General features: G+C 43.8%; 1 protein-coding gene across 1 annotated transcript; it reads right to left on the reverse strand.

Annotated features, from left to right (window-relative positions):
• Positions 1-588: 588 nt before the first annotated feature.
• On the reverse strand, positions 589-10,502 carry LOC124131053. The gene is made up of 5 exons (XM_046494132.2): positions 10,275-10,502; positions 7,792-7,942; positions 6,998-7,061; positions 2,729-2,959; positions 589-899 (listed from the first exon to the last, which is right to left on the reverse strand). The coding sequence occupies exons 1-5, from the start codon at positions 10,400-10,402 to the stop codon at positions 649-651; spliced, it is 825 nt and encodes a 274-aa protein (XP_046350088.1). The 5' UTR covers positions 10,403-10,502; the 3' UTR covers positions 589-648.
• Between the last annotated feature and the right edge of the window lie 3,083 nt (positions 10,503-13,585).

A 13,585-nucleotide genomic window follows, 5' to 3' on the forward strand; every position in this document is an offset into this window, starting at 1 on the left:
CGTTTATTGGTTAAAGGACAACGGTTCAGTCAGGTTGTTGCATCAATTGGGAAGTGCAATCTGGAGTTCATAAATAAAACTGATAAATTGTTAAATTAATCCATAAACTATATATAAAATGTAAACATATATCACACGTGTCATTGCGTCTAAATGGCCATATTTTGTTTCACATCAAGTTCGCTATGCACGTAGACCATGCACGTATGATCGGCGATGACGGAGCAACGAACCTGATGAAAACAATGCCCTACATCCAAGTCATTCCTTATTAGGAAGTGTTGTCTCTGATTATTTTGTTTAACAATTGGTAATTGTGGAGCAGTGTGTTCAGACAATTGTTTACAGTCCCTGCAAGTAGGCAAAACACGTGACTTTGAAAACAGTGAGGTTAGCTCAAACGGTAGACGGCACAGTGATGATGATTCACTCACGATTCAGCTTATGTATTGTCAAACGAATCGTAGACAGATTCCCGTGATAGGATTCAAACAGGGGATACGAACACAGGGGATCACTGTTCATTACCTGTTAAGATCATCAGTGTAAGTCTGGTGATTGTAAACTCAGATTGAATAACTGTCCCTCTTGGTTTTCGTGACATTGTTTATTTGTTTTATGGACATCGCAGTAATACTAAAGTACTATTTATTTGTAAAGGTCCAGCGCCATCAGCGGAGGTGGGTACTGCGCATGTCCGAGTCTGCCGAACTGTTGGTTGATTCTTTGGAACCGACCAATCAGCTCCTTGTTCCGTCGTTTCTCCTCTTCCAGCTGTTTCTCAATGGCGTCCCTCTCGGCGATCAGAGTCTCCTTCTCGTGCTCCACTTCCGGGAACTTCAGCTGCAGTCGCGACAAGATCATGTTCCGCTCCTTGGCCAAATCCTTCAGCTTCTTCACTAGAAACCAACACATATAACAAAGAATACTTTGAATGTATTTAACAAAGATATATGTCTTCTTGTAAAGGGTTCTTCATATGTCGAAAAAGCGTTTAAAAGTGAGTGAGTTGTATTTAACGCCGCTTTAGACATTATTTTAGTCATATCACGGTGTGTCAGCTTTCCGTGATTGTAAGTCACGGAAAGACACAAGTGGCCATTTTGTTAGTCACGGAAAGACAATAGTGTCGTTAAAGTTACAGAAGGGCCAGTGGTCACGAACCTCATTGAGAGCCTTCATGTATATTTATATTTATATTACTTTGTAGAAAAACAGTGGATTGTGCAATCTTGTTTTCAATAAACTATTTTATGTTGTCACAAGGAAGTGCTGTTGCTTTGTGCCAGTTTTTGCAGTAAGTGACGGTGGAAGGGTCTCACGTCTCAGTGCGTGGGTTTACCGTCGCTTAGGACAGTATTTCGGTTATATCACGGCGTCAGCCTGTCTTGAGGAATGCATATAGTGATGCAGGTCCAAGGCGTTTACCCCCGTGGTGAAACCCACGAGCACCGGTATGGTGCTGACAGACCTAGAAACATAATCAGGTCGAACCAGGACTCAAACCCACGAACATATAGGTGTTCTGGTACCCATGAAGAATGCCATACTCTGACGGGTGAATCGCGGCGACTTACACGACTGCGCCATCTCTACCCCCTAGTCTTTCCGCCGAATCCTTATCGCCGAAATTGTCTTATAACATCTTCCCGAAGCAAGTGAGTTAACTGACTATAAAAGTCCAGTTTCCACCCTTGCCGGCCTAGGCTGGTATTATGGAGTTACATTTTGGCTGGACTAACGAGTCTATGCATAGTCCAATCAAAATCGCGCACCGAAATCGAAATCCGGTTCGTAAACTGTCATGCAGATTTCGGTCGATTGCAGGATTTGCGAAGCATGTGAACCGCAAACTCGTTGTCAGCAGATATTTTCCAAATCTTTTCATGTTTTTAATCAAGGTGCTCACGTGAATTGATTCATTTCGCGATGTAAGACCCGTTTTATCACAATATAGATCTTGATTATCGATCAGATCGTCCTGACTGGGCGCCACCATTTTGTGTGAAGCAAACGCAAGTGATACGAGAGGTTGAATCTGATTGGTCCATAGGAGAGACATAGAAGGGACATAACTGGTAATAGCCACTGGTGGCGCTACGATCGAGCCCAGTAATTTCAGCCTAGTTCGGCAAGGGTGGAAACTGGACTTTTAAAGTCAGTTAACTCTCTTGCCTCGGGAGGATGTCTTATAACGGCACCAGGCATGTTTCGTGTTGCGTAATATAAATACATTGTCAAAGATAGGGAGGGATTTCTAACGCATTACGAAAAGCTGTTCTCACAAAATCGACCCTCCCACCTGTAGAAAAGAGGTTTATCAGGTGAAGTGAATTCTCCATCTCGATCAGATTTTCTTTTGATATTCCTCCTTCTCTCATGCATTCATTCGTTTTTCAGCTTTTCACCCTCCGTTCCTTCATTCATACATTATGTTCCCCCGTGAATTCGAAACAAACACAACGGGTTAGAGTTGTTTCTCAGCAACCAATGCAGGTTTTCAGCGGCGACCAAATGGATCGGATGGCCGGTCTACGTGACTTGGTGGACTTGGTGTGTCATCGTACCCCGACGGCGTGGATCATTGTTCATGATATCAATCACTTGATTCACTGGTGCAGATTCGATTATTTTCAGGTCGCCGTCATATAGCTGGCATATTGCTGAGTCCGGCGTTAAACAACACATCATACAAACAAACACTCTAGTCCTCGATAAGACAACTTACCTCTTGAACTATATTTCTTTCTCATCTGAAGAATGTGACGTCGTGCCCTCCTCGTCTCGGTGGCGTGGTAGTTCCTGACGGTGTCTGCCTGGCGGTTGAAGTCGGTGTCGTGGGTCTGGACGCCGATGCAGCGCTTCGTGTTGTCGAGGGGCACCCCAGGCAACGGGCCGTCGTTGGCGTAGTACAGTAGACGCACCGTCCACTCCAGCAGGCGTTGACGGTGGTAGTACACTAGCGGTATAGCGAGGAGGGTCATTTACACACGCAAACTTTGAAGCAACTCACTAAAACAAGGAATGGAAACTCAACAATCAAATTTCTGTCATAGTCGACTGAAAATTTGTATCGGTATCCTTAATGTCGGCAGGACTTTGTTAAAGTTTGGGAGTTACGAGTATGACTTTCTTAGTGCTAAGGGTCCCGTTCCACAAAGTCATCTTAGCGCTACGATTGTCGTAAGTCTATGTTAAGGTATGGGAGTTACGGTCTTCCTAGCGCTATGGTCGCTATGCAATCTCATTAAAACCAGATCTTAGTTCGCGCTATCTCTAAAGAAAGGTCTGAGGACATCCCATTACGGGTCACGTCAGAACGACCTTTCATCCGACCAATCAAAGCGTCGCTTACCAGATCCTGAAACACTCTCCTACCCAGAGTTCCATGCGGCCGACAGCCAGCTAGCATAGTACCTCTGCCACAGGCCAGCGCAATGTGACGATTCGTCACATCTTTCACAGTCCATTCAAGATATTGCATATGCTTTTCATCGTTTCATGTTTGACAAGTCTACACATTTTCATAAACAAATGTCAAAGAATGGTTAACTTTCATTGAGAAAGTATGCAAATACGTAAAAATCTACTTGTTTTTGCGTAGTTATCCTATGTTTACATTGGTTGTACGGCTCCACCTGCTGTCATCGAAGCCCCACTTTGATGCATAAATATATATTGTCATGCAACTCACTGTCGCAGTTGTAGTAGCATATCTATATAGTTATGCCAAACAATATGTAAAGCGCCCCCAAATACTTGCAGTAGTCCGTTCTATACTGATTTCTGAAAAAGCGCGTTTGTTTACAAACAAGAGAAAAGTCCGGTCACGTGATATGCAAATTAGCCTGTGGCAGTGGTGTTATGCTGAGTCACCACTGCGACGGAGTGTGATCCTGAAAGTGACAGTCGGAATGTGTTTTCTAATCATGCAAACTCGAAAACGTTAACACGGTGTGTTCCGAACGACAGTTACGGCCAGTAGGACTAATTCCGTCAACATTATCGTCTATCTCTCGTTTCCGTAGGATAAACATTTGAACGGAGGAGGCGTTGCACAGTACGTGGGAAGTACTGCCATACACTCTTAACCATATATTAGACCTTCCGGAATGTTCGTGTGTTCAGTTTTCAAAATTTTAATCGAGAACTGTGTCAACATATTTTTCAAGCTTAGTCGCCAGGTTGAAACGAGTGCCGTAAAGCTCGAAAAGGCTGCTTTCTAATTGGCTGATGTCGACTTCTTGTTAGTCGTTTCAGTGGTCGGTCAGTTCGTGAACGTTCGTTCTGACGTGACCCCTAATGGGATGTCCTCAGATCTTTGTTTAGCGGCAGCGAGAACTTAGATCTGTTTTTAATGAGATTGGTCGCTTTGAGAAAACGGGGCCCTGTGCAAGCGGGCTCCGGTTAGTAGTAAATACACGTTTCTGTAGACTGTCACGCTCGCTTCAACCAATTTAAGCATGAATGTAATTTGGAGGAAAATGTGCCTTACATAAATGAGTGAATGATGGTTTATGACAAAGTGCAAATATATCATGAGTTCGGTCCAGGCACACCAGTGTGTGGAAGCAGGATCCCCGACCTACACTGTCGGGGAACGATGATACCAGTCGCATTACATAGTCAAAAGAAATATTGCAGGGGAACGAATCTACACCGCTATTTTACGGGGTTACCGGGCTACATTAGAACAATAAACAGGCACGTTTTATCTGATCGGTGGACTACAGTTTTCGGTCACATTGAAATCAATTATTTAAGTTCAGATTTCAGAATGCCTCTCGCAGTCTAAAGTTATTATAATACGAGATCTTGTCTTCTCTAAATATATAATATATGATGCTAGGACATTCTGTTTTTGCTTTTTGTATTTTGGACCAAAGCATGAAACAAAAGAGCTTTACACGTATAGAGCGTTGTTCAGTGTAAAACTCGATATATAGCGCCCGTTTTGTGACAAGTAACCATATAGCGTTGTTCAGTCTAAAACTCGATATATAGCGCCGGTTGAGTGACAAGTAACCATATAGCGTTGTTCAGTCTAAAACTCGATATATAGCGTTCGTTGAGTGACAAGTAACCATATAGCGTTGTTCAGTGTAAAACTCGATATATAGCGCCCGTTGAGTGACAAGTAACCATGTAGCGTTGTTCAGTGTAAAACTCGTTATATAGCGTTCGTTGAGTGACAAGTCATCATATAGCGTTGTTCAGTGTAAAACTCGATATATAGCGTTCGTTGAGTGACAAGTAATCATATAGCGTTGTTCAGTGTAAAACTCGATATATAGCGTTCGTTGAGTGACAAGTAACCATATAGCGTTGTTCAGTGTAAAACTCGATATATAGCGCCCGTTGAGTGACAAGTAACCATATAGCGTTGTTCAGTGTAAAACTCGATATATAGCGTTCGTTGAGTGACAAGTAATCATATAGCGTTGTTCAGTGTAAAACTCGATATATAGCGTTCGTTGAGTGACAAGTAACCATATAGCGTTGTTCAGTGTAAAACTCGATATATAGCGCCCGTTGAGTGACAAGTAACCATATAGCGTTGTTCAGTCTAAAACTCGATATATAGCACCCGTTGAGTGACAAGTAACCATATAGCGTTGTTCAGTGTATAACTCGATATATAGCGCCGGCTGAGTGACAAGTAACCACATAGCGTTGTTCAGTGTATAACTCGATATATAGCGCCGGCTGAGTGACAAGTAACCATATAGCGTTGTTCAGTGTATAACTCGATATATAGCGCCGGCTGAGTGACAAGTAACCACATAGCGTTGTTAAGTCTAAAACTCGATATATATATATATATATATATATATATATATATATAGCGCCGGCTGAGTGACAAGTAACCACATAGCGTTGTTAAGTCTAAAACTCGATATATATATATATATATATATATATATATATATATATATATATATATATATAGCGCCCGTTGAGTGACAAGTAACCATATAGCGTTGTTCAGTGTAAAACTCGATATATAGCGCCTGTTGAGTAACAAGTATCCATATAGTGTTGTTCAGTCTAAAACTCGATATATAGCGCCCGTTGAGTGACAAGTAACCATATAGCGTTGTTCAGTCTAAAACTCGATATATAGCGCCCGTTGAGTGAAAAGTAACCATATAGCGTTGTTCAGTGTATAATTCGATATATAGCGCCCGTTGAGTGACAAGTAACCACATAGCGTTGTTTAGTCTAAAACTCGATATATATATATATACATATATAGCGCCCGTTGAGTGACAAGAAACCACATAGCGTTGTTCAGTGTATAACTCGATATATAGCGCCCGTTGAGTAACAAGTATCCATATAGTGTTGTTCAGTCTAAAACTCGATATATAGCGCCCGTTGAGTGACAAGTAACCATATAGCGTTGTTCAGTCTAAAACTCGATATATAGCGCCCGTTGAGTGAAAAGTAACCATATAGCGTTGTTCAGTGTATAATTCGATATATAGCGCCCGTTGAGTGACAAGTAACCACATAGCGTTGTTTAGTCTAAAACTCGATATATATATATATACATATATAGCGCCCGTTGAGTGACAAGAAACCACATAGCGTTGTTCAGTGTATAACTCGATATATAGCGCCCGTTGAGTAACAAGTATCCATATAGTGTTGCTCAGTCTAAAACTCGATATATAGCGCCCGTTGAGTGACAAGTAACCATATAGCGTTGTTCAGTCTAAAACTCGATATATAGCACCCGTTGAGTGACAAGTAACCATATAGCGTTGTTCAGTGTATAACTCGATATATAGCGCCGGCTGAGTGACAAGTAAACACATAGCGTTGTTGAGTCTAAAACTCGATATATATATATATATATATATATAGCGCCCGTTGAGTGACAAGTAACCATATAGCGTTGTTCAGTCCAAAACTCGATATATAGCGCCCGTTTTGTAACAAGTAACCATACAGCGCTGTTTAGTGTATAACTCGAGTGACAATAGTTCCTCACATTTGGCAGCTCCCAGGAGACAGAGGACAAATGTCGTCATGTAGAAGGCGTTCACGGCGACATCCTGCAATCACGATGTGTGGACATTAGGGTAGACGTCAAGATTCAATGGAGAAAATGAACAACTCGACACATTCAATTTTATATCTGCACTGTTTGGTAAAAAAATGAGAATTGTTTCTATGGTACCTACCTAGGTTTTTAACCAAGGGTAGGTAAGCCTAACCTGGTTCCCCCAAAACTACCCAGGTCGAATGCAATTTTAACATAACTATAAGTAACCGCGGTGCTACTATACCGAAGACAAGTCCGAAGATTGTGTAAATGTCATGCAAGTTAGCTGGTTAAAAAAAGAAGACAATAATAATACTAAACCGCTTCGGGCCAACTTGAATGATAAGACTAATCACAGGCGTCCGTATCTAAAAATAGACGCCCTCATGCATATTCATGACCATCTCCACACGCGAGCCCGTGTGGAGATGGTCATGAATATGCATGAGGGCGTCTATTTTTAGATACGGACTCCTGTGGACTAATATTAAGTAATGGAGTTAAAGTATGGGAGTTACGATGGTCTTAGAGCTAGGATAGCTGACTGGACATTGAGTGTCATACATGTCATATTCAGTTAAAACATGTTGTGATGTACGTAAACACTTCGAGTTATCCGAGGTTCGAGACAACCGAAAGTGATAAAAAATATGGAATATGCAGGGACCAAGCTTTTACTTCGAGACAACCATAAGTTCGACACATCAAAATTCGACCCAACGTTGTTTGACAGTTCGTACCTGCAGCACGTGGTTGACATCTACCCCAACGTGCAGGGCGTGACAGAACAACACCATGTACGGCACCATCAGTAGCGCCAACAACACCACGGGGTTGGGCCTGGAGAGTGGTCGGGCGGGTTGGCCGTTTGAATCGTCAGAGTAATCGCCCCTGGAACAATGTGATATTCAATATTTAGTCGTGAAATAATTTTTAAATTACGTCACATGGTATTGTTCCATGTATGTGCACTTTCTGATACACTTTACAGGGACTCCACGGTTTTTATTATCCCTTGGCGCCATTTCTGATTTGTCCTCTTTAAGTTGAGTATTATTATATCCAAATTTACGCCCAGGGCTTAAACACAAAATTATGACAAGAAGAATGAATATCCCACGTGTAATGAATTAATACTCACAAATGGAATGAGAGAGCAACACTTTAACAAAAATCAAGAACAAGTTCAAAATTGAATTGACACCTGTTAAAAATTACAGCAAATCAATATCACAGTCATGCATGTTTTCCATATGTATTTTTAATGTCACACTGAATATTTAGAATATCACCTGCGTTAAGGGTCCAGTGTGCCTTGTAAACGTGGAAACATCTAACAGGGCTTAAGGTGCAATATTGGTGCAAATTGACCAAATATAGCGTGTTAAAGCGTGCTAAAACACATGTTGAAGAATACTAGTATTCGGTATGAGAGATCAATCAAATCTTTCAATATAATTTAACCCCATGGGCTTAAAACGTTTTTTCCGTTCTTAGCCACATGGGCGAAATAACGAGGGGGTTAAATACGTGCAGTTCAGGTAGGACGCTGGTTGGTTGGTTGGTTGTTTTACGCTGCACTCAGCAATATTCCAGCTATACGACGGCGGTCTGTAAATAATCGAGTCTGGACCAGGCAACCCAGTGATTGATATCATGAGCATCGATCAACGCAATCGGGATCAATGACATGCATCAACCAAGTCAGCGAGCCTGACCACCCGATCCCGTTAGTCGCCTTTTAGGGCAAGCATGGGTTGCTGAAGACCTATTCTACCCCAGGTCTTCACGGGTAACGCTTGTTGGCCCGGTACATGGGCGCTTCCTCTTCTCAAACATGTATATGGTACGAAACGAATGTGGAGGGGAAACCCCTATAAGGTTGGGTAGCCTAGTGGTTAAAGCGTTCGCTCGTCATACCGGGTTCGATTCCAATAGGTATAATGTGGCGAAGCCGATTTCTTTCCCCGCCGTGATGTTGCTGGTAAAGGAGGCGTAAACCAATATTCAGTGTAAACACCAAAAAACCTCGACAAATAACATGGCTTGATCTTTGTATCCGTTCTGAATGTTTGATTTTATTTTTTTTAAGTCTTAAAATTTTACTTCTTGGTTAATTTGTCATGTAGATGATGTGGGGGGACGAAAGTGACAGGTGTGGTGATTGATGTACTTCGTGTGTCAAGGGATGAGCTGAAATAGACTTATATGGCAATACTCCATTTTGGTAAAACATTGCAGCGGCTGGTGTTATTCGGTGCAGTGCAGCAGGTGTACATGATACGTCACACTGTCAGTGTTTTCTTTGATATAGGACAGCCACCGTGGTCTAGTGGTAGAGCGTCCGCCAGGAAAGCGGAAGGTCCGTGGTTCGACCCCGGCCGCGTCATACCAAAACACGTTAAAAGTTGGTACTCCTTGTTACCCTGTCTGACGCTCGGCATTAAGGGGTTAAAACAAGGACTGGTCGGCTCGGAGTCAGTATACTGTGTCTGAGTGGGGTATTCATGTTAAACTGCGGCATGGTATCTCAGTAAGCTAGCACTATAAATCGGCTTCAGGATTTGTGACGATAAGAAAACATGGCCTGAAACTGCTTGTTTCTGTTTAGGGTGAGTATGGCTTTACGCCGCTTTTAGCAATATGGGGGGACAGAGGGGGCCTTGACACATTGTAAACATGTGTGGATTCGAACCCGGCCCTTCTACGTGAAGAGGGAACGCTTTAACCACTAGGCTACCCCACCACGCCTGTCTATTTAAAAAGCATTTACTTTCCAGATCCTTGTGCTGTTTGACACGACAGTCAAAATTGGGAAAAAGCACATCCTGCTCACTGGATCCTCTCCAGAAATACATAATTTGTAACTATCATCGTAAACATATTAAATAGAAACTGTATTTACAAAATGAATAAAACCTAAAAAGAATATTAGGCCACACCCACTGTTTCCTGGTTGGCTGATAACAGAGTATGCGGAGGTTTGTTACATTCTTGAGGTTATCGGTTGTTGTCTCCACTTTTTATGTTAATGATTAAATAAACACTCTCTGAAATTGTTAATATTGACGTATTTCTTTATAAAAATCGATTTATATTATTTTGCATTTATTGATTTACAAGCTTGCACAGTATGCACACCAGTTTTAATGTTCATACCTCCATAAAAGCAAAAAAGCAAATGAAGTTTGAATTTTTAAAATAGTTCCTCTCAGTTCCTTACCAGCTTTCATCGTAGTCGTTGTAGCCCCCGCCGTCTCTCACTGACGACTGTGATATGACATCTGTAGCGTCATGGAATGATAAGTTACTGCATTCGGAATCATGGCTGTGGCCTACCGCAACATCCATCACGCTCACGTTACTCTGAGTTTACTACGATTAATGTTTATGGTGAGTATCGACATTCTTCATCAACAAAACGTTGCATATGACGGAGTGAAACACGATGACGTCATGCATAACAAATGACGTCATAATGCGATGACGTCACAATATCCTCGAACAATGTTACAGTATCCCTGTTACACTGTCAGAAACTTTGAGTCCAAAAAGTCCATTTTGACCAGGTTTTTTGATAATGTAACATGCCGTCAAAAGCTTTGTCAAACTTTGATGCACTTTAATGTAATCAGACTGCAAGAAACATCAAGAAATTCAAATCCACGGTCGTGTGTCCTGCTTTCGAATGTACGGCTTCACTGTTTCCAAGAAGAAACCTGAACGTTTCCCTCTTAATTATTAGATAGTTGTCATGGGGATTGTAGGCACTAAGCTGATGCCTCCTCTGCAGCCAATCCCGGGACCATGTATTCCATTGCCGACTCCGACGCCGTCTTCTCGACGTGACAAAACACAAAATACATATAACAGCAAAACTTTCTTTATCTTGGCAAGAAAGATTCCCGCATAAACTTTGATGGCCTGTCAAAGACTTTGATCTGTGTAAACCGCCCAACTTTGACCAAAATAACCTAGTCAAATTTTTTTTTACAAAGTTTTTTGATAAATGATTTTGATAGTGTAACGGGGACTTAATACTAATAGGGCTTCGGGTACGCATCCGTAACTGCACATGAGGTAGGTGACCGACCATTTGGTATTCTGTGCGGGATTGAGTGGTGTAGGTGTTTGAGTTGGTTTGAGGTTGGATTTTGTATGGAAACTAGCCCTTTCTTCAGTTACAACTGCAAAACCAGATATGCTTTTAGTTAGAACTAAGAGACCAAATATATTTTGAAAAAATATTGTATTTTTTGTGGCTGACAATCTCTTTCTTTTTTCAACAATCCCTAGAATATCAAATGGTCGGTCCCTTTACATTATTTGTTTTAAGATTTGCGCTACAGAAAATTCGGCTCACCTCTATCCCACTGGTATAATAAGTCCAGTGCCAGGATATATTTTTTCAAATGTTTAAATTTCCGCGCATCGGTATCTCTGTCATGATCTCTTTCCCAGAAGTAAGTACCGCCTCCGTGGTCTAGAGGTAGAGCGTCCGCCCGGAGAGCGACTCACCTCACCCACCCAGAATTAAGTACCGCCTCCGTGGCCTAGAGGTAGACGTCCGCCCGGAGAGCGACTCACCTCACCCACCCAGAAGTAAGTACCGCCTCCGTGGTCTAGAGGTAGAGCGTCCGCCCGGAGAGCGACCCAATTTCACCTCACCTCACCCAGAATTAAGTACCGCCTCCGTGGCCTAGAGGTAGAGCGTCCGCCCGGAGAGCGACCCAATTTCACCTCACCCATCCAGAAGTAAGTACCGCCTCCGTGGCCTAGAGGTAGAGCGTCCGCCCGGAGAGCGACTCACCTCACCCACCCAGAATTAAGTACCGCCTCCGTGGCCTAGAGGTAGAGCGTCCGCCCGGAGAGCGACTCACCTCACCCACCCAGAAGTAAGTACCGCCTCCGTGGTCTAGAGGTAGAGCGTCCGCCCGGAGAGCGACTCACCTCACCCACCCAGAAGTAAGTACCGCCTCCGTGGCCTAGAGGTAGACGTCCGCCCGGAGAGCGACTCACCTCACCCACCCAGAAGTAAGTACCGCCTCCGTGGTCTAGAGGTAGAGCGTCCGCCCGGAGAGCGACCCAATTTCACCTCACCTCACCCAGAATTAAGTACCGCCTCCGTGGCCTAGAGGTAGAGCGTCCGCCCGGAGAGCGACCCAATTTCACCTCACCCATCCAGAAGTAAGTACCGCCTCCGTGGCCTAGAGGTAGAGCGTCCGCCCGGAGAGCGACTCACCTCACCCACCCAGAAGTAAGTACCGCTTCCGTGGTCTAGAGGTAGAGCGTCCGCCCGGAGAGCGACTCACCTCACCCACCCAGAATTAAGTACCGCCTCCGTGGCCTAGAGGTAGAGCGTCCGCCCGGAGAGCGACTCACCTCACCCACCCAGAAGTAAGTACCGCCTCCGTGGCCTAGAGGTAGAGCTTCCGTCCGGAGAGAGACTCACCTCACCCACCCAGAAGTAAGTACCGCCTCCGTGGCCTAGAGGTAGAGCGTCCGCCCGGAGAGCGACTCACCTCACCCACCCAGAAGTAAGTACCGCCTCCGTGGCCTAGAGGTAGAGCGTCCGCCCGGAGAGCGACTCACCTCACCCACCCAGAAGTAAGTACCGCCTCCGTGGCCTATAGGTAGAGCGTCCGCCCGGAGAGCGACTCACCTCACCCACCCAGAAGTAAGTACCGCCTCCGTGGCCTAGAGGTAGAGCGTCCGCCCGGAGAGCGACTCACCTCACCCACCCAGAAGTAAGTACCGCCTCCGTGGCCTAGAGGTAGAGCGTCCGCCCGGAGAGCGACTCACCTCACCCACCCAGAAGTAAGTACCGCCTCCGTGGCCTAGAGGTAGAGCGTCCGCCCGGAGAGCGACTCACCTCACCCACCCAGAAGCAAGTACCGCCTCCGTGGCCTAGAGGTAGAGCGTCCGCCCGGAGAGCGACTCACCTCACCCACCCAGAAGTAAGTACCGCCTCCGTGGCCTAGAGGTAGAGCGTCCGCCCGGAGAGCGCCCCAATTTCACCTCACCTCACCCAGAATTAAGTGCGGCCAACCTCGTGAACGATACGCCACATCTTAAAAAATCTAATCAACAAAATCCATCATGTTTATCATCTAAACTGTCGGGGGAAAAGTATACACCCATATTTGATGGTGGCTAAAAATGAAACAAACAAGAAATGGTTATTCGATGGTGACGTATTTGATAAGGGTATCACAGCTGCGTTTTGGACCTAAGTTTGCAGTGTTTCGGCGACTGCTTTCAGTCTAGTTACGTTTTACGTTTTACGTTAATGCATGGGTCAAATCCATTTTTAAGTATGTACTTTCTTTTACCTGGCAGTTTCATTTTTTTATAGTCAATACGTTTAGATAAACACATTTTTAACTTTTATTACATAAATTCATATGCGTAGCCATGTGTATTGTACGGTGGCCCATAAGGGACATGGAGTCTGTTTTTCAATATTTTGATATTTCACTTACATTTATCGTAACCTTTTGCAAATTAACACAATTTGTCATACAAATATGTGAT

The sequence above is a fragment of the Haliotis rufescens genome, unplaced genomic scaffold (assembly GCF_023055435.1).
Source record: "Haliotis rufescens isolate VD_foot unplaced genomic scaffold, xgHalRufe1.0.p SCAF_10, whole genome shotgun sequence".
Taxonomy (NCBI): domain Eukaryota; kingdom Metazoa; phylum Mollusca; class Gastropoda; order Lepetellida; family Haliotidae; genus Haliotis; species Haliotis rufescens.

Excerpts from the sequence above, each read along its gene's own strand:
- LOC124131053 (XM_046494132.2), bottom strand. The coding sequence starts at position 10,402 with ATGGATGTTGCGGTAGGCCACAGCCATGATTCCGAATGCAGTAACTTA. Across the intron at positions 7,943-10,274 it reads AACGACTACGATGAAAGCTG|GGGCGATTACTCTGACGATT; the intron begins GTAAGGAACTGA and ends ACATTGTTCCAG. Across the intron at positions 7,062-7,791 it reads ATGTCAACCACGTGCTGCAG|GATGTCGCCGTGAACGCCTT; the intron begins GTACGAACTGTC and ends TCGTGATTGCAG.